This window comes from Tripterygium wilfordii, chromosome 14 (assembly GCF_013401445.1).
Source record: "Tripterygium wilfordii isolate XIE 37 chromosome 14, ASM1340144v1, whole genome shotgun sequence".
Lineage (NCBI taxonomy): Eukaryota > Viridiplantae > Streptophyta > Magnoliopsida > Celastrales > Celastraceae > Tripterygium > Tripterygium wilfordii.
The window spans coordinates 6,194,928-6,220,637 of NC_052245.1; the positions used below are offsets into that span (position 1 = coordinate 6,194,928).

The 25,710-nt window shown below is 38.3% G+C and overlaps 1 protein-coding gene and 1 non-coding gene across 10 annotated transcripts in view; both read left to right on the forward strand.

The window, feature by feature from the left end:
• LOC120014866 (probable acyl-activating enzyme 16, chloroplastic) overlaps nt 1-8,226 on the forward strand; it is a 29,860-nt gene extending 21,634 nt beyond the window's left edge. For 3 of the 9 annotated variants that reach the window (XM_038866966.1, XM_038866964.1, XM_038866965.1), the window contains exons 13-18: nt 2,965-3,102; nt 4,892-5,051; nt 7,257-7,336; nt 7,436-7,581; nt 7,786-7,843; nt 7,914-8,226. In XM_038866966.1, coding sequence (XP_038722894.1) covers nt 2,965-3,102; nt 4,892-5,051; nt 7,257-7,336; nt 7,436-7,581; nt 7,786-7,843; nt 7,914-8,006 — 675 coding nt within the window. In that variant the 3' untranslated portion in view covers nt 8,007-8,226. Of the gene's footprint in view, nt 1-2,964; nt 3,103-4,891; nt 5,052-5,699; nt 5,915-6,044; nt 6,126-6,887; nt 6,968-7,256; nt 7,337-7,435; nt 7,582-7,785; nt 7,844-7,913 lie in introns of those variants that run through there. The other 6 variants (XR_005471645.1, XR_005471647.1, XR_005471646.1 and 3 more) reach the window with 6 other exon arrangements.
• On the forward strand, nt 86-191 carry LOC120015817. Its single transcript, XR_005471832.1, has one exon. It is a non-coding gene; the product is annotated as a small nucleolar RNA R71 (small nucleolar RNA).
• Nucleotides 8,227-25,710: the final 17,484 nt, after the last annotated feature.

A 25,710-nucleotide genomic window follows, 5' to 3' on the forward strand; every position in this document is an offset into this window, starting at 1 on the left:
AAAACCTCCCGCAGCCGCATCAATAGTCTCCTTAGTATGCATGCACAACCCATTATAGAAAGCTTGGTACACCATCCATTCCGGAAGACCATGATTTGGGCAACTTCGAATAATGCCTTTAAAGCGCTCCCAAGCCTCATAAAATGATTCCAAATCCTTTTGGGCAAAGGACATGATATCCGCCCTAATTTGCACCGCCTTGCCTGGAGGAAAGAATTTCGTCAAGAATTGCTCCGCCATCTCATCCCAAGTGGTGATAGAATTGGGAGGTAAGGACATCAACCATCCCTTAGCCTTGTCCCTCAAAGAAAATGGGAATAACCTCAACAAGATAGCATCCTTTGAAGCTCCGTGAATCCCAAAAGTAGTGCACACATGCAAGAAAGAGCGAAGATGGACATTGGGCTCTTCATTAGGAAGACCATAGAAATTCACCGAGTTAGAGATAATGTTGATGATAGCCGGCTTGATCTCAAAATTAGTAGCATTGATAGGAGGATAGCGGATGCTTGAAGGATTTGTGTCCCAAGTAGGCCTAGCACAATCCTCAAGAGAGCGAGGATCAAATTGCCTAGGAGGGCCTCCAACCTCATCACCACCATTTCTTCCATTAACACCTCCACCATTACCATTACCATCATTCACAATTAAAGCTCCACCAAGATCACCAACATTCCCCCTTCCTTGATTGTCTTCCATGCCTTCCATTTGATTATTAATAAGCTCCCGTCTAAGATTGTGAAGAGTTCTTTCAATCTCCAAATCAATACCAATTAATTCCGGATTAATAGAACGTCTTCCCAAGCTCATACAAGAGAAAGAATTTCTGCAGAAAAATAAAAACCAATTAACACAATGGAAAACCTAATTTGACACAAAAAACAATTGCCTCAATCCCCGGCAACGGCGCCAAAAACTTGATATGGATTTAATTGCAAGCGCACAAATCGCACAAGTAATAAAGAGATGTGTAAATTATCGTTTCCACTAGGGATGTGTTGGCAGTCAAGATCAATGTCAAACTAGTAACAACTATGCAAATTGGGGAAACAGATTCGAGATTGATTTTGTTTTTAAACTAAACTAAAACAAAAGAACAAAGACAAATCAAACACAAGTATGAAATCAAGGATGGAAAGCACTAGGGTACTTAACGTCACCTCACCTATCCAATTCAATTCCCTTGGTCCCTTAATCCCTAATTCCTCTCTCTATAATGACAATCGATTTCCTAACCTATTCAATGTTCTATTCCTAGATACATCAAACGTATTTTCAACATAAATCTCTGTTATTCCTAACAATCGGATTAATATATCAAAAACCCATTAAGAATTATGGAAATCATTTAGCGATTGCATAAGCCACAAACCTATATTCCTATGGTTCATGCACCCTATGTCATCTATGGCTTGAGGCAAACCCTAGATATCTCCTTCCGGTCTCAATCTAAGCAGCAAATCAATTGAATGATGGCCAAACATTCAAAAGCATTAATCACACCCATAGACAATCAATAGAGAGAGAGAAATCAAGAAATAAGGAAACCAAGTTTATTGAATCTTCAAGGTTTGGTTACATTAAGACCCTAGTAAGAAATCTAGCCACTCATGGAAGCAAAATACATCATTAAACAAAGGAAATCAACCATAGAAACTAGGATAGAAAAGGAGAGAGAAAACCCCCTTGTAGACCCTCTTCTTCTCCAAGCTTCAATGGTGGCTCCAAGCTCTTCAATGGTGGTAGAATGAAAAACCCTCCAAGAACTCCCCCAAAACACTATTTTATGCCCTTTTATACTTCCTCAAACTCTTATGTCGTTTCTAAAACAAGTTGGGGTCGTTTTAGCTTAAAAACACGTGAATTCAGAATTTTTTAACGAAACTGCGCGTGCTGTGAATAGCCTCTGTCTCCATGAATTCAAGGCTGTTTTGGCAGGTCCGATCGATCGGGAATGACTCCGATCGATCGGAAATCGACTCTGGAGTAAAAATCTTCATTTTGCACTCTTTTCCTTCCTTTCTTGCCTTGACACCTACAATATGCAAATATAACTTTCTTAGGGAATATCAACTCTTAATCAACTCAAAATGGGATGAACTCATGTGTAAAGGATGTGCAAATGTATGTATATATTTGGCACATCATTATTACATAGTGAAAGTGGTTATACTTTATATCTTGGTTTTCTTTTTTTGTTCGATGTACGCTGCAACATCAGATTAATTGTAGTTGTTATAAATGCATGAACCTGCCATTCTATATTATGTGGAACATAGGCCTCTTGAATGTATGTGAAAAAATAAATTGAAATAGAAAATTGGGATCCTGAATCATGCCAAATTCATTTATGGTTTTGCCTACTTTCTTGGATTTTCACCTCTAATGTTGTCTATAAACAATGAAACAGCTGTGCATAAGATTTCTAATTGAAAGCGTAATATCAGTGTTCACATTGTTATTAAGAACTGACTTCTTTTCACTGGACTGCATTCTGGAAGAGTTTCCTCTGTGGCGACACTCAAGTTTTGAGCATTACTTATTTTTATCATTCATATATGTATTTCTAAAAGTTCATCTACTGAAATTAAGAATATTTGTAGTGAAGTTGGGGTTGATCCACAATGAAAAAAAATATAGGTTAATACGGGAAGCGAAACCAGTGTTTGATTTTTTGTTGGTCTTTGGGATGGAGAAAATGTGACACTTTTTGTTATTCTGAAATCCCTTTGCAAAGTGAGCAAAGAAGCCTTTTGTTTCATGATGTTTTGTATTCATCTTTTTCTGGTTTTTATTCGTTCAACCATTTGAGATTGACCCTTTTTCTCAACTAAATAACCCTCCCCAAACTTCTTGTTCAGTCTCTCCCAGTAGCCTTGTTTTGTTTATTATGATTTTCTGGTCAAACCATATCTACTGTAAATTGAGTAGTAAATAACAATGCTGCATATTTAAATTTTGAAGGTTCTTGGCTCAGTCGGGCATCCAATTCGGCACACAGAATTTAAAATTGTGGATTTGGACACTGATGAAGCTCTTCCACCTGGTTCAAAAGGCATTGTAAACGTTAGGGGGCCACAAGTGATGAAAGGCTACTATAAGGTAATATATGTTTGGGTGTATTTAAGCATTTATTGTGGGTATGGTCTTATATCTATTACATGTTGGTCATTGCCGGGCATGGTAATGAAAATAATTTCTTGTGACGGTGCTCAAGGATTTCATATTATACTTGCTGTAAATTTGAACTGGGTATAATTGAATGAAATATGAGTTTAGAGTTAGACCTGGTAAAAATGCTGAATTGCTAACATGCTAGAGAACATCTATATCTTGCTAAAAGGCTGAAAATAAGAAATCCCAAGGAATTTCCTCCCCCAAGACCCGATATTGGTGGGGTCATAACTGCTTAATGACCATAGAGTTTGGACATTGGATCATGCATATTTTGGTTTATAAATCTGGTGGATATCTGAAACAAAAGATGCTCACCCTGGTCCATCAGTGTCTAAATGCTTTGTAAAACTGAGTCACATGGATGTCAAAAGTATGCTATTAAGTAACCCGAATCTGATTGACAATTCCTCAAGCTTCAAGTTAACTTTGACCGCAAACTCCATTGTCCTGTGTATTTTTAATTTTTTGGTAGTGGCCTAGTGGGAGTAGAATATGATAGGGCTTGATAGGGCTTTGCATTATGACAGTGGAATGAATTCTCTTTAGTGACTGGCATCCATCGTGTATTTGTATTAAGCTTTCCTTTACCATTGACTGATTTGATATCAAGAATATTCAACATTTATGTTTACACGACGAGGAATAAGAGTATGGTTCTAGTGTAGAGGTATGGTTTCTCATCAGATGGTTAGAGACATTGCATCTCTCAACTCTTCATTGGTTTCTTTTTCTTGCCTTTCTACGGTCTGGCTTGTTTAAACTACATTTTATGTTATGTAAGGAAAGGCTTTTGGTATTAAGGATAGCTTCAACCTCCTTAGATTTTGCTCTTCTAGTCTTATTAGTAGGCTGAGTAGCAGGAAAGTTGTGTAATGCTTGCTTCAACTTCAAATATATGGAATCAAAAACCACCTATCAAAGTTAATGTGAATGTGACTTTATTCATATTATGCACAACATCTTACAAGTTTTTATTTCCTTTAATTTTCTTATGAGATTAGAAAGGGTGATTATTTATTAGAAAAAGCACCAGGATGGAAAATTTTAGAATCAGGTGGAAATACTCAAGGCTTCCAATAAACTGCATATATCAGATTTTTTTTTAATGTTTTCCATTTAAAAATGTTTTAAATATCATTAAAAGGTCCTTTGTGTTTTTTCCCATCCATACCTTCCTAGAAATGGCTAATGAAATTGTAGCACTCTAGTTTGTTTTTCTCATTGATGCCCATAAAGGAACACACGTCTTAACTTCCTTGTAAAAGGAGTCAGCAATCAACCAAGTGAGATATATTTACATTTTACTGAGGCTCTGGCATTTTGTCCCTACTATGATGTGCAGTGCTTTCCTATGCACTAGATACAAGCACATTAGCGAAGCCACTTGTCTTTTCCTTCAGGGGGCACTATCACCTTGTATGATTGCTTAGGACATGTGAACTGACAACGTAGAATGCAACGTCCTTAATGGTTAATGTTGTTATCATGATATAAAGTTATAGCAAAAACACTTAATACTGATCAGTAATTCTATTATGGGAAGAGCATTTTGTCGGCTTAAGGCATCGAAATTCATTTTCATATGATTTTGTACGAGTTTATTGATCTTCTTTGCAATAGCCTGTAGGTGAATCTGTGTAGCATCAACATTGTGGCAACTGTCTCAAAAAAAGTTATTATTTCAAGTGACATATTTGTATTGATGTCTGACTAGAATCCAGAGGCTACAAAACAAGCTGTAGATGAGGCTGGTTGGCTAAACACTGGTGATTTAGGTTGGATTGCTCCTCACCATTCCATAGGGCGAAGTCGTAACTCTGGTGGTGTCATTGTTCTCGAAGGACGCATTAAAGATACTATTATTCTTTCAACAGGTACATTACGTTAAAGATACTGTTGTTCTTTCCACAGGTACGCTGAAAGCATGAAAGTAATGAGTAAACCATCATTTTCATCACCGGATAAATGACTCTTTTCAACTTAGTCACCCATGTTTAAAATTTCTCAATTTGGTCTCTTTTTTTTGTCACGCGTGGTCACTTAGTCTCCAGAAATTCAATTTGGTCCTTTTTTGTCACGTGAAAATTAGAGATGTCACATGGCGAAAAAGAAATTTTAAAAATAAAAACATAAATGATTACTTGGCAATATTCTTAGCTACCTGTTTCCCCCCAAAATTTTCTTCTCTCTTATCAACTTGCATCTATGATCGAAGAACCCTAAAAAGGTTGCATATTCAAATCCAAATTAAGATTGTTCAATTGAAACCATTTTGGATAGTATTTGGTGCTTTTGACATCTCTATAGAATGAATCAAGTATACATATGACATCCATACTCTTGACCTCAATAACTAAATCAGAAGATTTTTGTTCAGTCACTACAAATCTCGCCGCTTTCCTATCGTACGAGAAACTTGCACCCTTCTTTGAAACCCAGTGCTTCTGTTTTTGTTACACTCATTTTTGTTAAAGTTGCCCATGGATAAAAACGACCATGGGTCCATGACCTTGAAGTTATAGGTATCTCGCGGGATGTATTAGGTTGGATTGGAGGATGTGCCGATGTGGTAGATGGTATTGGGTGTTGTGGTAGCGGTGGTAGAGGTAATGGGTATTGTGGCTGGATCAATGGCTGTGGCCGATGATGATACAGGTATTGCAAGATGGGCTAATAGGAGAATGGAAATTGCAGTTGCAGGGGATGCTGTACAATGGAGGTGAAGACAGAATCACTGGTACCTGATCGATACAAACTACAAACACTGATTATTGAAAGAAAAAATTGATTAAAATTTTCGCAATTAATTGATTAATTTATTTTGCCAAGTCATAACATATTTACTGATTTTGTTTTTCTTTTTGTAGGCAAAACTTAAAAATGAATTTTAAATGCCACTTCCGCACTCCGTCTGCCAAATAGAATTTTCTGATGTTGGAGTAACCGAGGTCGAGAAATTTTCTTTCTTTAGAGTGACCACATTGAGAAATTTTAAATATAAGTGACTGAGTTGCTTGCTACCTTTCAGTGATGAAAAGGTAGTTTACTCTGAAAGTAACATTACATAGTACTTTCATGATCACTACATTCAATAGACAAATCATTATTTTTTGGTCATTCTCTAGACAACCACAACAAACACATGCAACGACTGAAACAGGCATACATTCATGGTAAGACAACATATATGCACATACGTGCTCGATTGCATATACATGCAATAGCTTATTTCTGCTTTCGAAATGCGGAGAAGTAGTGTTGTAGCATATTTGTTTTTGCTTAGCTGCTTGAACAACTATCTTCTTTCAATGTCATCATCAAGCCTTTTTCCCACTGAACGAAAAATGGACAAACAACAGCCAGAATAGCGAAAAAGGGATTTGAGCATATAGATTAGAAGATGGGACAATAGAATTGTCGCCATGGAGCCTTTTCCCACATAAATTTTGTATTATCATCGATCGAAACGCTACCTCTTACAAGAGTTGTAAAAGCCTTTTCCCAGTTGCATCACCCACACAATGTTGAGGTCAGCTGCATGAATCCAGATGAGAAATTAGTGAGGATCCATCACATGAACCCTTCATCTCTTATTCTTGTCAAACTCTACACTATACCTTTTTCTCTATACAGTTGTTTTTTATTCTGATCCTCTTACTCTAATTTCTTTAGGCTTGCAAAAGTCACCACACCTCTTCATCATATTTCAGGTCAACTACAGTGAAACTACTTTGAAATTATGTATGTAGAAGAGTAAATCACATTCTATAGCTAACAGATATAGTTACAGGTAATGGAACTAAGTGATGTCTTTTTCAAAAATGAGATATTATATAATGTGGCCAATTCAAGTGGTGTGGAGGAGAAGTTTGTTTTGTTTTGTTTGTTGGCTCTTATTATGACAGTTTTCAAATGAATGTTCTAATTTAAATGCGAATGCTGGCCAATTGTTTTTAGATCTGTAGTTGAACTCGATTTCTCATTTTTCTAAACCATCTTTTAACATTTTCTTTCTCATTAACTTTATTTCACACATGTAGGTTTACAATTTGCTTATTAATTTTATTTTAACACAATAGGTGAAAATGTTGAACCTGTTGAGTTGGAAGAAGCTGCCATGAGAAGTAGTGTTATTCAACAGATTGTTGTCGTTGGCCAGGTATGGTTTGCAGCTCTTGGACTTGGCCTTGAATTACTCTAAATTATACATTTCAATCTGAGTTTTAATCACAGATTGTTTAACATAAATCACATGCAGGATCAACGTCGTCTTGGAGGTATAATTGTTCCAAATAAAGAAGAAATGCTAATGTTGGCCAAAAAAGTGTCCATCGTAGATGCTGATGCCAGTGAGCTTAGTAAGGAAAGAATGACAGGCCTACTACATGAAGAACTGAGGAAATGGTATTATTACACTTCTCCTGGTGCTGTAAAACATAAGAATTGCATGTCTGGTGCAGGTTATATCTTTTCTTTTTAGTTTTCAGATCAACAAACTCGACGACTTATTGTGTGCTACACTTCTTTCTCTTTGCTGAATCCTAATGTGTTCTCTTGTTGATGCATGATGCATGAACTCTTGGCCTAACCTGGTACATTTTCAAGCAGGACATCAGAGTGTTCATTTCAAATTGGTCCAATCCTTGTTGTGGATGACCCTTTTACAGTAAGTACTCATGAAGTGCATTCCATTATATCGAAATTTGGCCTTTAGCTTAACTAATCCTTTTACGCAGATTGATGGTGGTTTAATGACCCCAACCATGAAAATCCGCAGAGATAGAGTCCTTGCAAAATACAAGGAGCAGATAGCTAATATGTACAATTAAAATGTTGAAGTTCAATTTTCATTGGCCGGGCTTTGGAGCATTACAAGCCTATTTAGCAATATGGTTAGAGCCTAAGAATCATAAGAGTTGTAGGCATAGTTTGGGATCTTTTAACTATTTTGTAAAGGGAAATTTTATATACACACCACAAAAACATTATCTTTACACCACTTTTTAATTTTGTATAGTTTATATAAATATCCTTGTATACAATATGACATATTAACCCTTAAATTAAAAATTTAAAATAAATAATTTTTACATATTTAATTAGAGACTAGTAAGTTTACATCAGAATTTTCGAAAGAAAAAAAAAAACAACACATGTTGTTTTGCTAGCAGGAAAATAGCACTAGTGGTTATTTTTATGGCAGAAAAACATGGCCCTATCGTTCTGTCCTTTTTTTGGAAGAAAAACAACGTGATCCTATCGATTTCTAGAGAGAAAATCAAACTTGGTTTGTTGATTTTCGTTTCAACAGTTTTTAACACAAAGTCAGCACATGGAATACAATTATACACATTAGGGCTGTTATTGGTACGGTTATCGTTATCAAACCATAAATCCCGTTACCATACCAATCCCCTTCGGTAACTAAAAAATGCTACTGTTATTGTTATCGAAAGTGTCGGTATATCAATAATCGATATATTGATCGGTAACGGTTAATCGGTAATTGGTAAATTTATCAATTCTTATAATCCCCTTAATTGTTCCTCATCAACTTTGATTTCTGTTGAAAAAAATATGCCCAAAAATCATCAAGAGTTGAGCATGTCATAACGACTCATTGATTCATGTCATATGACTATTTCTTCAGGAAACAAAGACAACAAATTTTAAAAATAATGCAGAGATAAAAACGTATATAAGTTAAGTTTATGAATTCAGTACATCTCTTACAATGATAAGAAAAGCCAATAAAAATCTATTACCCAATAGTTGGGCACTTGCAGAGAAATTCTTCAATCGGCAATTGCTTGTACACTCTACATAAAGCAATTAAAAGATCAAAACCCCCAACGAACACCTCAAAAGGAAATCTAGGTGAAGAGGAGAACACAAAAGTTGTACCCGTACGGAATTTTCCTCTTTCTCAATATACACCCCAACCCCATCCCTTGGAAAGAAAAATGTAGAAAGGAGAATTGACCTAGATCGACGGAGACGGAGTGGCGACGAACTCGTCGATGTGGAGAGACTAGAGTGGTAGAGACTGAGAAAGTGAGGTGTGAGGATAACCCTAATAATTAATCAATGGTGTAGATTATAGTGGATGAATATGATGGTCATAAATTAAACAAAACTAAAACTAAAAATAATATTAATATATATTTAATATATGTTGGTAATCGGAAAATTTACGGATTTTGAACTTTGTTTATCATTACCGCTGCCGAATTCAATGGTAAATTTACCATACCGAAGTATTGGTAACAGTATACCAGTATTCTATGATTTTTGGTAACCAAAGTGTAGGTAATGGTATATCAATGAATAATTTACCGCTATCGTAACAGCCCTAATACACACCCATTAATGCTATGTAACAATTACTTTATCGATCTTGTTCGATTTTTTTGGGAGATATTTCTTCTACTCAATCTCCGACTGTTTGACCTTGATATTGAAACTAAGATCCTCATCGGAGCTTGTTGGATGGAACAATGTGAAAGCTACTAGTAGGAAATTTTCTCCAAACAAACAGATTTCCCTGAGTAAAATTTTACTGAAAATTAGTATGATCCTCTCTCCTTCTAGTACCACATAAGCCCATTGAGATTTGAGAGAGAGATTGAATTGTGGATTAAATATGTGTGTAAACTTAACAATAATATTTCTAATATTGTATAAAACAAGGGTAATTTGGTATTTTCACTACAATTTTGTGTGTAGACTTATAATTTTTTGATGTAAACTTATCATATTCAAAAAGTGGTGTAAAGATGGTGTTTTAATGGTGTGTAGATAAAATTTTCCTTTTATAAATCAGTACTAAAAAGGATATGAGGCCCAGTCATCAAGCAAGGCCCAAATAGGCTCACACCAACAAACAGCCTATAACTTAAGTTATCTCAAGGCTCATGTTATTTGAATCATCTATGTGACCTCAATGGACTTATGTACTTTTTGTAATGGTAGTCTGCAAGTGTCAGCTATTTATGATCGTTGCAACACTACAAGCCTTTCTTTATATACTTGTTGTAATTATATCTTTAAGTAATGAAACTAATATCTTCAAAATCTTTTCTGGTATCGAAGCAACCGTTAGACTCCGACGAGTTGCAATCTGTCAAAACCATGGTCACATCGCCAACAACTACCACCGTAATCATCCCTGTAACAGGGCAACCCTCATCTTCAATCACTATACATGTTGTCACACCCTTTTCGCGAAAACTTATTGGAACCAATTTCATCTCATGGAGACTGTAGTTCATTTCTCTCCTAAAAGCATACAGTCTCGTTCATCGTGACGGATCGTACTTAACACAAGAGGGGGGGGATGAATTGTGTCCCCAAATTCCGATAGGAATCTCCTTTTATAATTTAAAAGGAAATCAATGTCAATTAACAATTAGCACACAAATTTGAACTCTAATGATTATCCTAATCAATATTCATTTCAATGCAAGATGTGATACAATATGGTGAATGATCAATTATCAAATAATCAAGGAATTGCAAAAACAGATTTTTTCAAACAACACACTGCGCACAGATTTTACAACTCAAATTTCACCTAGCAAATCAAGTCAGAATTCAATGAAATTTGGTATGCAGTATCACAACACCCTAATGAATACTATATCAAAAATTCGGATTAAAATTCAAAGTTTAGCTATGTGCACAGTGCACGGACAGACTAGTGGTTCAGAAAATTCTGCAATCAAAACACTTAATCAATCAACAAGCAAGCAATGGAATCAAGAAAGTCCACACAACAATTTATAGTAGTTCGGAGACTCTTCTCCTACATCTACTACCTAGGTTCATCAACCTAGGATTTTCCAACCTTCACTAAGGATGTGGTTTTCTCAAGAGCTCCACAAAACTCACAAGGGTTTTTAGGTCACCCTTAAAACTGAAGATTTCAAGACAATCTTCAAACTTTACAACCAAGGGTTTCAAGCACTCCCTTAAACTCAACCTCAACAAGGTTTTTGCCCAATGAAGGAACTTTTACAAGTGTTCGGTATAAATGGTTCACTCAAGGTTTGCACTAAGCAAATGGGGTTGAGGAACACTCAAGAATCACAATATCACCTCACGGGTTGGATTGAAAAAGAAGAATAATGAGGATTTTCGAATCTGAAAATAAGAAGCCAAATGAGAAGCACTCCCTCTTTGCAAAAGCAAAATAGTGAGGAAGCCTTTAGAGTGGCTTGGGTAGAAGCTTGGATTCAATGGCACAAACTAGCTTGAAAGCTTTGAGAGCAAGAATTTCTTCAATGTAATTTTGGCTTCTCCAAGTTGGAATGAGGAAGAACCCCTCTTTATAATTTACCAAGCTCTTGTGATTTCCACCATTGGATCTTTTTCCATCTTCAAATCTCGACCTTCAATTACATGTGCAAATCTTGGTCATTGAATGAATAGATCATTAAATCTTGACCTTACAATATGTAGCCGTTGCACTTGCATTATTTTCCAAGTCTAGCTTTGCAAGATTTGAGTTGTCATGTGCACTTGCAGCCATCTTTGACCATTTGATTAAACTTGCACCAAATCTTGACCTTGGTATCTCCAACAATTTTGCCATCTTTGACCATTTGATCAAACTTGCACCAAATCTTGGTCTTGGTATCTCCAACAATTTCCTTTTAAATGTGTAGCAACTCGCAGCCATCTTTGACTCCAAAAATCAAGTAAGATCTTCTTTTAAGTCAAAAATTGCAAGCAAGAATGTTGTCTTATGCACAACCATTGGATTCACCTTTAAATGATCATCTTAACCCTTCAAGTCTTGTTGTAATCTGATCCATTCATAATTCAAAACAATTCAATCTCGGCCATAGATTAGTGTATCGTTGGAGCTTGTAGTCTTCAAGAATATCTTCATAATCTAAGTCTTGTCTAGTTACAAAATATACTTTCTCATCTCTTACAAATTTCAACCATTGCATTTGTCCTTTAGCTTCATCAATTGTCTTCTCACAAAAATCTGATCATTGACCTCAATAAAGGAAGCATGTGCAAGATCTTGTTTGATGAAGACAAGAGATCCTTCACGTGACCAAACATGTCCCTCCAATCTTGACTTCAAACTCTGAATTTGGCAGCACCAATATATCCATATTATACGGCCCTAAGGCTAGTTCCAATCATCAATCAAAATGCCTTAGTGGAAGGTTGATGAACATAGGTTTTTCTTGGTTTTCTAAAGATCCAAGCTCATACTCGAAAACCGGACTTCAATTCACTTGAGCATACTGAATTCTGAGTCATATGAGACCACAATGATGATTAACCTACAAGGAAATAGGAGGTAGAACTCCCCAATTGCATGTAAGCTCAAAGAGCTTCATATGGAGCGCATAGGTTAATTACATTAGAAAAACAACCCAGAAAATTCATATTACTGCATGATAAATCATTTTATATGTATTAGAATGTCCATGTAAAATTTCATAACAATCGGAAATCGTTTGGTCACTCAAACAAGCAATTAGGTCACTAATAGTGAAACTGATAAATTCTAAGTGTAAATTCAAAGTCATTTTGCAAACTCAGTGTAAATGACCTTTTATTTTGATCTTTATTAAATCAAATATGTTCATAGTGATGAAACTAAGATGCACACGAAATTTCATTTAAATCGGAGTTCATTTGGTTCACCACGTTCACAAAGAACACATATGCACAAAATTAGGTAAAACCTAGTTTTGGCGGAATTTAAGCATATGACCAAATATATATGTGATGCACTTAATTTCTCATGATTATAGTCCTAGAACATATATTAAACCTTCATGTGCATGTGGTTCAAGTTTCAAGTAATTTGGAACTAAGTTGGTTAAGATAAGTTATGATCATTAGAAGATTAATGCCCTAACTTAGTCCATGTATGTTTGTTTTCAAAACTTAATTTCCAGCACTATCTCAAAAATATATAGATATCAAATTCACATAGAGATATGCATAAGCCTTCATTTAAGTGTATATGCACAATTAAGATATTAAACAATTAACCAAATAACCATTTAAGCATGTTTTCTAGCATTTTAGGATATGTTCAAGTCAAGCATGCTTACACACATTTTAGTATACAATCATACACAATCATCAAAAACACAATGTTGACCTAGACACTAAGTCTTGGTCCAACACTTCCTTCATATTCCATTCGTATAAATATTCAAAAGTAAGAATCAGCAGAAACCAATATCTTCCTCAAGAAATCTTCAAGGATGGATACTCCTAGCTCTCCACCTGCAAAAAGGTCTAGAACTGATGAAGGTTCTACTTCTAAAGAAGATGAAGGTGGAAATGATCCCAGATTCAACCTCTCCCCTATAAGGGAAGACGTATACGAGGACGATCCCCAGAAAACCATCGAATCTCTACAAGAAGCTTTGAGGGAAACCAAAAGGAGACTTAAAAAAGCAACCGACAAAGTTCAAGACTACAAAAGGTAACTTATGGTTTCAAAGTATGCCATACAAGGTGTTCGATATATGTCATGGGGCAGACAAGCAAGTACTCATGACCCAGATAAATTGCACGTAGCAATCACTGAGATCACAGTACAACTTGGATCTGTTGCAGATGGAATAGACAGTGTTCTTTATACCCTAGAATAAAATTCATGTCCAACACATCGTGTTGAAAATCCTCAATCTAGCCCAGCTAAACCATCAGTCTCAACCTCCACTAACACTTCCACTAGTAGTGTCCCTTCCGTTACACAATATTATGCTTGGCAAAGGCAAGATCAGTTTATTACTCATGCTATTGTAGCATCAATGGATGACACAATTCTCCTACTTATTGGAGATGCGATGACAAGTGCCAAAGCTTGGAGTAAAGTTAACAAGCTCTATGCAAATGCATCAAGATCTCTAGTTTTACAACTCAAATCGCAGCTCTCCAAATGTCAAAATGGAGCTAAAACAATGTCTGAATACCTCCAAGATGTGAAATGCTTGGGAGATGAATTAGCATTGACTAATCATGTTATACCTGCAGATGATCTCACTCTTTATATTCTGGATGGCCTTGGAGAGGATTACTCAGGCCTTGTAGGCTCCATTTGCACACGGGAAACAATTTTGGCTATGAAGAACTTCGTGATGTATTGGTCGCTCACGAAGGCGATCTAGTAAGATTTGCCACTGCCTAGTCCACTAATGGCTTCAGCCAACTATCACCAAATAACCCTTGTGACTCATAATAAGGGTAGAGGACAACACTCTAATTGGCAGGGAAATCATCATAACCAAGGCAATCATCCACCTCCTCACACAGGAGGCAGAGGACGAATCAACGCCCAAGAATCATATGTCAATTGTGTGACAAGCATGTACATCCTGCCAATAAATGCTGAAACTTCAAGATTTCTGTTAATCCCATACTAGGCTCTCATGCTAACTATGCAGCCTCATCTAGACAACCCAGTCAATCCACACCTTCATGGCTATTAGACTCAGGAGCTAGTCACAACATAACCAACAACCTCAACATTATATCCATCCACTTTGAATATGACGGCACGGATAAAGTCCATGTTGGTGACGGGACAGGTTTGGAAATATCACGTATTGGCACTGCTCATATACACACTAATACATGACCTCTCACAATAACTAATACCTTATGTGTTCCATTACTTCATCGAAATTTATTATTTATGCATGAAATTACTACACAGAATAATGTCTCCATTGAATTTTTCTCTCTTCATTGTGTGATTAAGGATCAACTCACGGGTCAAGCTATAGCTATGGGTTGATGCGTTGACGGGCTATACCACTGTGATCAACACTCCATCAACTGTTTTGATATTGCCTCTGCAACAAATTCTGGGATCAAAATTGATTTGGTGAGATGACATCATTGTTTAGGCCATCCCTCCTCTCATTTGTTCTCCACTCTTATGACATCTCTTGAACTTCCCTATACTCAAGCACTCACGACTTCTCTACCTTTGTGTAATTCTTGCTCTATTAATAAAAGTCATAAGAAGCCTTTTGGTACGTTAACTGTCTCCAGCTCTGCTCCTCTTCAAATTCTCTATAGTGATGTTTGGGGTCTAGCCCCAGTTCCCTCAGTTGATGGATACTCCTACTATGTCATCTTTGTTGATCATTATACTCGCTACACTTGGTTATTTCTCTTACAACAAAAAATCATACGTTTACACTACTACATTCATTCAGTTTCAAAAACTCATTCAAAAACAGTTTCAACTACCCATTCGCACACTCTACACCGACAATGGTAGAGAGTTCCAAAAAACTCAAACCTTATCTTAGTGAACACGAAAATACATGGATGCAATTGCCCCCACATACCTCTCAACATGTTGCCCTTGCCAAACAAAAACACTATCATCTAACTAAGATCGCAAGAACTCTCCTTCACTAAGCTCAACTTCCTCCTCCTTATTAGAGCTTTGATTTTCAAACGGCAGCACATCTCATAAAAGATAAGAAACAGAGAGATAGAAGATTGTTGGACAATTCTCAGCTACAATTCTTACGACTATAGAGAGTATGAATTGTATTTATACTGTGTGTACAATTGAAGCCCTAGAGAGGGACCAATAACAGACTGACAATGTGTACAAATAATAAAATGAAATATACAAAGCAATATACACAAGTATTGTTATGCTCTAACACTCCCCTACAAACTTGTGAGTGGTAAGGGTCTCTCAACCACTCCAAGTTTGTCTCTGAACTATTGAAACCGTGAGTAAGATAATCATTTTCTCATGCAATCTACAATCTGATCATGAGAAGGAACATATCTCACATCCAACTGTTTGCCAAGTACTTTGTCACGAACAAAATGAATGTGTCAACTTCAATGTGCTTGGTTCTTGCATGATAAACTGGGTTGGCTGCAAGTGCACTTGCACTGATGTTGTCACACAAAGTGATGGGAGTGGAAGAACACTTAAGAGAGAGCTTATGTAGCATAGATTCAAGCCATGACAACTCACAGGAAACTTGAGCCAAAGCTCTATACTCGGACTCAACACTAGACCTAGACACAACATGTTGTTTCTCTCTCTATATCACGGGTCACTGACTATTTCGATGACGTTGACAGTCAAGCTTGGTACCCAAAGGAGCGTACGATTGAGACTAACCTAACTTGAATCGGGTTGAAAGGAGCTCCAGTTTGGAAGAAATCGGGGATTGAAGTTTTGGCCACCATGAATCAGGTACCTATGAGTTCATCTCTTCGAGCTCTTCAATTTGGTGTAAGATTTGGTAGGTTTGGGTGGCCGGATCGCTGACGGTGATGTTGGCTGAGTTTCGATCTAGTTCGGTGGAGTTGACCCAGTTTGACTCGGTTTGACCCGGTTTGACCATTGGCCATTGACTTTGACCATTGACCATAGTTGACCGAACATATTTTCACTGTATTTTTGTATATCGTGTTTTTCGGTGTAGACAGTGATCTCGGTTGAGATTCGAAGCGAGTTGACTTTCAGAGTCAGGGGTTTATTAGGGACGTGTGCTTGGTATTTGCATTCCGATTTCCAGGTAGGGGTTTCCTTGTTCTTGCGTGTGACTCTAGAGTTTTGGTTTCACGGACTCTTATGATGTTATGGTTTTGTCAGTTTCCGGGGGTGGATATACGACCTGTTTGCATTTTTGATTTATATTCCCTATTGATTATCACTGTTGGTATGTTTTTGGGAGTAGGGTGATTGGCGGTGGTTGATGTGGCCTATGGGGCCCGTATAGGAGCTCAACCTATTGGATACGGATTTATGACGGATAATATATTTATAGATCGGGTACGTACCTATAGACCGTCTGAGATAAGGTGCATCACAGGGGATGCTCTCTGGTGTAGGCTATGCTATCGGGATATCCGATCCTCATCCAGTTTTGGAAGTGGACCTGGACTGGGAGACATCCTACAGGGATTAGGGTAGGTCCAGGGATGGATTATGGATTTTGGTGTACAGTTTATGGATTTCTGGAGACCGGTGTGTGGTTACTGTGCTGTATAGCCTTATCGGCTACCATGTTACTTAGTTGGATTATTGATGGTTGTATATATTTATTGTACCTCATATTATGCATCATATTCTTTGATTTCTTTATTCTGGATATTGGTGTCCCCTTTCTATGTCCTACTGAGCTTCTTATCTCACCCCTCTTCGTTATTCCCTTTTAGGTGAGTTGGATGCGGGTGATGGCGATCAGTGACGGGATGCGTAAGCTGATGTGTAGCCTCAAACCAACTCTTCTAGTAGGGCATGAGATTTTGGTATTGTATTTTGTGTATGTTACTTGGTTTGGCATCGGGTAGTTACGTTTTACCGTTCCACTGGTGTACATGTACTCCGGTGGGTTAGGTGGTTGTTCATACGGTATTTTGGATACAAAACTGTTTCACATTGTGTTTCAGGGGTTATTATTATTATTGTTATTGGTTCGGGGGATGAGGTGTCCCCTGTGGGTCACGTCTTTATGAGTATAGATACACGTTGGTATACCTTAGGAAAGAGGGGCGTGACAGTTTGGTATTGGAGCTATAGGTTTATATACATATGGTGATTAGGTTACCTAGGTTATTTCGATGGCTACATATCATACGCTTCCCGGCTGACCTAGTGAGTTCCTTATTTTTGTATTTCTTACCTTTAGATTTACGTATAAGTGTGTTATATTTTATAGATATGGTTGACATGCGTAGTACTCGGGTGAGAGGATAGGGACGGGGTAGGGGACGACACGAGACGGATGAGCCTCAGGGGATAGATGAGGTGGGTATGCCTGAGGTGGCTCCATTAGAGTGTGGGTGAGGATGGAGAGGTAGGGGTACAAGACGTGGTAGGGGTGTCAGACGTGGGAGGGATATGGGCAGGCGTGGAGTGTATATAGACCTAGTGGATGATGTTGGGGAGGATCAGGAGGTACCACTGGTACAGCCAACACCACAGGGGGTAGAAGTGATAGTGACTACTTTACGATAGGAGGACCAGGATGTTACCGAGTTGGTGCGAGCTCTTGGACAGACCGTTACGGAACTTGTGACACAGATTGCCGCTCAGCCCCAGTTGCACTACATGCTCCTATTGAGGTTCCAGCATTGGTTCTGGCTTTGGGTGGGTTACAACAGAGTGTAGGGCAAATTGTGGCGGCACATGTAGCCCCTTTAGTGACTTATACTTCAATCAAGGAGCTATCCGAGTTACGAAAGACGAACCCTCTGATTTATAGGGGAGTGATAGATCCAGTGGCAGTAGAGGAGTGGCTTCGCCAGCTACGCAAGAAGAGGACTTCCTTGTGGATTCCTGATGAGATGAGGGCTTTATTAGCTACGGAGTTTCTAGAGAGGGATGCTTTTATCTGGTGGGAGGTGATGAGAATTAGTCGGGGCAGAGAGGGTATGTCATGGGAAGAGTTTGAGACAGCTTTTCTGGCACAGTATATACCACAGACGATGCGTATAGCTAAAGCTAAGGAGTATCTTGAGTTGATTCAGTCTCCGGGCATGTCAGTGACTCAGTATCAGGCTCGCTTTGAGGAGTTAGGGCGATACGGGGAGGAGTATATTTCCACAGAGGAAAAGAAGATACTGAGATTTCAGAGAGGATTGTCACCGAAGATTTCACCTCATTTGGCGGCTCAAACTATCACCACCTATCGTGATTGTATTGATAAGGCACTTGGAGTTGAAAGGACTTTAGTGGAGATTAAGGATTATTAGGAGATTCACAAGAGGAAGCTTGAGAGTTCTACATCTGCTACCACTGAGAGTAGTCAGCACAGACAGAGAACTGATACCCCGTGGCAGCAACAGAGTCAGGGGCAGGGTTCTCTAGTCGGAGGTAGGGTTACCAGGGACCTAGGCAGGGACAATAAGGTCCTAGATAGGGTCAACAGGGGTAGAGACAGGGTCAACAAGGGTAGAGATGGGACCAGCAGGGACAGGCTCCGAGACGGGGCCAACAGCCACAACACTGTTATGCATATGGACATGTGGGCCATATGCGTGGGGATTGTCCTATGACGAACAACCCGTTATGTTTCCGGTGTGGTTTGCCAGGACATACTAGGAGAGATTGCCTATAGGGTGGAGGACCTGCACTACCAGCACCTCGAGGACAGAGAGCTACAGCTCTAGGTCCAGCACCAGCACCAGCACCAGCACCATCACCAGCATCGATTCTAACACCGAGAGGTCCTACAGGACGGGGTAGGCCACTAGCTTAGCAACAGCAGGTTCAGAGAGAAGGAGTGTATGCACTCGGCCCTGATGCAGTACCAGCAGAGCGAGACCATTTGGGATGTAGGTTTCTCTTATTCAGTTCTTGGGCACGTGTTTTGTTTGACACTGGTGCTACGTATTCATTTATTTCCGCACCATTTGCTGAGGCATCGGGTTTAGAGATTACGGGAGTGGCGAGCGATACCGTGATTAGTGGTATTTGTAGGGACTACGTATTTAGTTTCACAGACCATAGTTTAGAACAGATTTGTTTGTGATGCCATTTACTAATTTTGATGTTATTCTCGGATTGGATTGGTTGACTGGGTATGAGGCAATTATAGAGTGTGCTGAGAGGAGGATTACACTGACCACACCTACTGGGAGGATTAGATTTCGTGGGATGAGACTTCTTCCATGTCCACATTTTCTAGATAATCCTTAGTACACTGATTGTGTCGTAGCGGCTTTGATTACTTTAGCGTCTAGGGAGGACTCTTCGACCCCTATACCAGTTGTGGAGCATTACATGGATGTTTTTCCTGATGATTTATCGGGATTTCCACCTTAGAGGGAGATTGACTTTTTGATTGAGCTGTGTCCGGGTATAGATCCGATTTCCATACCACCGTACAGGATGGCACCAGCAGAGCTAAAGGAGTTAGACACTCATTTGTCAGGTTTACAGAAATTGGGTTTTATCAGACCGAGCACTTCACCTTGGGGTAAGGATGGCAACGCGGAGGGAGCGAGTATGCCATCCCCATCCTTGTCCCCGAACTCAATCCCCACCCTCTTAAGATTCGGGGATCCCCGAACCCGAACCTTACAGAGACGGGGAGCCCCCTAAACCCGAATGCTATTGTTTCATGTCGCAACCGGGGTCACGACGCGGACCGACGATGAAATGATGAAAAATGGTTTAGTTTTAGAAAATTGTTTTAGAGTCGCCACCAATTGATATAAGTGCAATTGGACACTAAAAATGGTCTACGAACCAGAAAATAGGTAAGGGGGTCTATTGAGTGTGGGGAAGGTGTTAGGCACCCCACAACTCCCTAAAAGGTTACCTAGATTGATCTGTGTGCTTTTCTTGAAAATTGTTTGTATGTCCCAATTTGAATGGTATTCTGATTTGAAAAGGTAACACAATTAAAGCGATAGACAGGAGTTGAATGTCATCAAGTCCTCCTTCTAATTAACTTCAATTCAGTTACCATTATTTTTACGAGTACAAATGAAACTTAAATTTGAACATAATTAAAGCATAGGCAGGAGCTGAATGTCATCAAGTCCTCCTCCTAATTAACTTTAATTTATGTACTAAATTTCCATGATTTCAATGAATATAAGTGATATTTTAATTTAAAGAGATAACATAATTAAAGTCTAGGCAGGAGCTGAATGTCATCAAGTCCTCCTCCTAATTAACTTTAATTTAGTTATCTAATAAATTAATTTATCATTTATTTTTCGTTTAAATAAAGATAACACAATTAAAGTCTAGGCAGGAGCTGAATGTCATCAAGTCTTCCTCCTAATTAACTTTAATTTAGGTATCTAATAAATTAATCTATCATTTACTTTTCGTTTAAATAAAGATAACACAATTAAAGTCTAGGCAGGAGCTGAATGTCATCAAGTCCTCCTCCTATTTGACTTCAATGTAGTATCTATTAATTGTTTATGTGGAAATTTGGTAAATACGTGGTTGTTGAATTGGCGGATTTGTGAGAAACGATCTATGCATAAAATTCTAATATACATCCTAAACATGCATTCTAAACTAACAACCCCTAACATGCATACTAATCAATTTAAATACGTATAAATATAAATTACACTACTCTACATTATTTTCATTATTTTTCCACTATCCTATTACATAACTTACATTTACAAGGATATATATGCCAAACAAAAATAAGATAAAAATATATACAAATAACAAATGATAAATAATACAAATACAAATATGGCCACTAAGCCCGGTCCATTGCTTAAGCCCAATCCATTCTCCAAATATGTATTCCGGCCCAAGTGACATCAAGTTCGGCCCAAGTAGAGTCGAGCCCGATCCACATTCAAAAACAAACAACATAAAGGGTTAAAGTTGTACTCAAATGCCATAAAAATTCATTATCAAATTAAGTGCGTATACATCATAAACATATAAACAAACACATATATTCAAATACACCTACACAAATATACAAAACGAGATGTATACATACAAACACAGATACTGAATATATATATATATATATATATTCACACACATACACACTGTATATATATATATGCGTGCACTATATATATATGCACACACACCCACACATCTACGCACACACAATGCACACATATACACACGCCCACTGCATATATATGTACACACACACTGCACACCTATATATACATACACTATACATATATATACATATATTTATCTCTGAAAGAAATGGAATAGCCACTGTATATCAAACACTAGGATCCCAAGCATCCAAACAAAGTATTGCAAACGGACATTAACCAAGGATGTATACTACTGCATGTATCGAAGGATTCAGAGCTACTACCAGGAGTAAATCATGGCATTCAGAGAACAAAACCCAGAGCAACCAAAACCAGATTATCACCAAGCCAAAGAGGCCGAGAATGATAGAAATTTGTTCTGATATTTACCTCTCCCGCTTTCCCTTTCCTCTGGTTCTTGCAGCGAAATCTCCCTTTCCTCTCTTTGCTTTCTCTCTTCTTTCTCTTTGTCTTGTGCCGCTACTTCCTCTCTCCCAATTGTGTTTTATTTTGTTTTGCTTCATCAAAAGCCAAAGCCTCCTTCTTCTCTCACGCCTCCTCTCTTTTATTCTTTTTCTTTCTCCAATTTGTGCCACATTTCTCTCTTTGTCTCCTTCTTTTTTTTTCTTTCCCCAATTTGTGCCATACATTTCTCCCTTTATTCCCCCACTTTCCTTTCTTTTTCTCCTTGTCTTCCTCCTTTTGTTGGCTTTTTTCTCTCATGACCCCCATTTCCTTATTTCTTGGCTTTTTCTTTATTTATTTTTTTAATTATGTTATGGCCCCACTTTTCCCCCAAAAGTCTCACCTTTTTTTTCTTTTTTTCTCTTTTCCACCGAAATTCTCCAAACCCTTTTCTTATATATATATTTTTTATTTATTTATTTATTTTTTGTATTTTTGGCCAGACGAAAACCGGTTACTACAGTTGCCCCCCTTTGTATGTCTTTTACGAAATAAAAGGCAAACAAAGGCGTAGTCAACCGAATTTCGTACGGGAATTAAAATGCACGGGATCACTATGGTCATTCCCGGCTTGGCCAATGTCTGTGCAAGAAAATAAAGGGGCGCGGGATCACAAGGCCATTCCCGGCTTGGCCAATGTCTGTGCAAGAAAATAAAGGGCACGGGATCACAAGGCCATTCCCGGCTTGGCCAATGTCTGTGCAGGAAAATAAAGGGGCACGGGATCACAAGGCCATTCCCGGCTTGGCCAAATGTTTGTGCAAGAAAATAAAGGGCACGGGATCACAAGGCCATTCCCGGCTTGGCCAATGTTTGTGCGAGAAAATAAAGGGGCACGGGATCACAAGGCCATTCCCGGCTTGGCCAATGTCTGTGCCAGAAAATAAGGGGCACGGGATCACAAGGCCATTCCCGGCTTGGCCAACTGTTTGTGCAAGAAAATAAAGGACACGGGATCACAAGGCCATTCCCGGCTTGGCCAATGTTTGTGCAGGAAAATAAAGGGCACGGGATCACAAGGCCATTCCCGGCTTGGCCAAATGTTTGTGCAGGAAAATAAAGGGCACGGGATCACAAGGCCATTCCCGGCTTGGCCAAATGTTTGTGCAGGAAAATAAAGGGGCACGGGATCACAAGGCCATTCCCGGCTTGGCCAATGTTTGTGCAAAAAAATAAAGGGCACGGGATCACAAGGCCATTCCCGGCTTGGCCAATGTTGGTGTAGAAAAATAAAGGGGCACGGGATCACGAGGCCATTCCCGGCTTGGCCAAAACTGTTTGTTTGAATTTATGCAAGAAAGTATCCATGAGTGTATGAATGCATGAAGAAAATTGTATTTTATTTTTTTCATTTTGAAAATTCGACTTCGGTTAATTGTGGTCAGCACCATCACCCCTATCATCCTGCCATTATCCCTCATGAGAAGACTGCATCTTTTGATTCCATCCTATCTTCAATCTGCCATGTTACCCTTATTCTTGTATCTTTCATTCTCTTTTTGTCTGATCTTCCCATCGATTTACTGTTTACATCTGATTTCCATCAAATCCGACATACCTTTAATGCTAAGCAAAATCTCCCTGGCCTCCACTAATTCCTTTTAACGCCATTTAATTTCTTTTAACCCTCCTAGAGTTAAGAACACCACAATCTCTTTGGCTCCATCATGCCTTGTAGCGCAATTTAATTTCTTTTAGCTCCTTCGTAGTCAAGAACACCAAAATCTCACAGGTTCCTGCTAAGAACAATGTCCTAATGCACTTGTCATGATTCTTTTATTACTTTACTCAACTTCCAAATAAATTCAATTGTATGGCAATGCTTGTACTACATGAGATTTCTGAAGGCAAGATATACAAGCAATAAAATCGTGAAGAACACAAACAATGAATGAGGAATTCAGAAATGAATTGAATGACTTCAAAGAGTTTTATTTAGAATAGATAGATAACAGGAGAGACTGATCAAGTATATATATGATTCAAGAGGGTTAGAAATAAAGGAAATAGCAGAAATTTTTACAGGATATAAAATGAAATAACTTTGATTCCGCACAAAACTACCCCAGTTTTGTGTGCCCCCATTTTGCAATTATTGAATCTGACTACTTCCATATCAATCGTCTCCTTCGCAGCCTCATCATGCATATCCCTGAACATAACCAATTCACCTTTGTACAGCCTCACTATCTGTCATTCATTGTATTTCCTTATATTCATCTCAAATCCTCGAAAGGCCTCTGCCTCATTCCCCTTAGTTGCTTTCACCACACCTTTCTGATCTCAATATTATTTGAAGCTCCCATGAAGGGTTTTCACTATAGTAGAGACTTTTCTTTTTTCCCTAATTTTTGCCTGAAGCGCCCACGAGGGGTTTTCACTCCAGCGGGATTTTTATGGCTCTAATTTTTTTTTCTAGACCGCCCTTTCGGGTTTTCAATCTAGCGAGCTTTTTTACTCTAATTTTTGCCTAGATCGCCCTTTCGGGTTTTCAATCTAGCGAGTTTTTTTTTTTTTTTCCTATGGGTAATACTTTTTGATGGTGTCTGCATTCACCGGATTAGGCAATTCCTCTCCATCCATTCTTGTCAAAATTAATGCTCCTCCTTCAAAAGTTTTTTTTCACCACATATGGTCCCTCATAATTCGGTGTCCACTTCCCTCGGTGATCCTTTTGAGGTGGCAAAATCATCTTCAACACTAACTCTCCCTCCCTGAAACTACGAGGTCGAACTTTCTTTGATACAATTGCCCTTTACAAATTGCTCGTAATCTTCGTTCTTCAATCAAATTCAAATGCTGAATGTCTAGCTGTATTATCCGCTAAAACATCAATATGGGGAAGTGGAAAATTATCCTTCGGGCTTGCACGATTGGGATCTCTATAATCGACACACATCCGCACTTTTCCATCCTTCCTGGGAACAGGTACGATATTTGCCACCCATTCAGGGTATCTAGCCACTGCTAAAAACCAGCATCAAACTGTTTCTTCACTTCATCTCTTATTTTCAAAAGCATATCTGGTTTCAATCTCCTTAGCTTTTGTTTCACTGGGGCACATTCTGGAATCAATGACAACTTGTGCACAACAATACTTGTATCAAGACCGGGCACGTCCTGATAAGACCATGCAAAGACATCCCGGTAACTATGCAACAAATCTATCAGTTTCTTCTTATTCTCTCCTTCGAAGGCAGCTCCTACCTTAACCTCCTTTTTCTCCATCTCAGTTCCCAAATTAACAACTTCAGTTATCTCTTGGTGCGGCTGTATTAGTTTCTCTTCCTGATTGACTTGTCTTAACATTTCAGGTAAAATCTCAATTTCTTCCTCTGTTTCATAGTCAGATTCAACATTGCTAATGGGTGCATCAAAATCTGGGTCATTAAGTTCGTCCTCTTTATTATCATCATTTTCAATCCTGTTAAAGAAATGAATGAAAGTGGTATTGAGAATGGAGAATAAAACTTGAATGGAAATGAAGAAACATGAATATGGATGACTATCAGGAGATTTTCATTTCATGGAAAAGGAAATATAAAC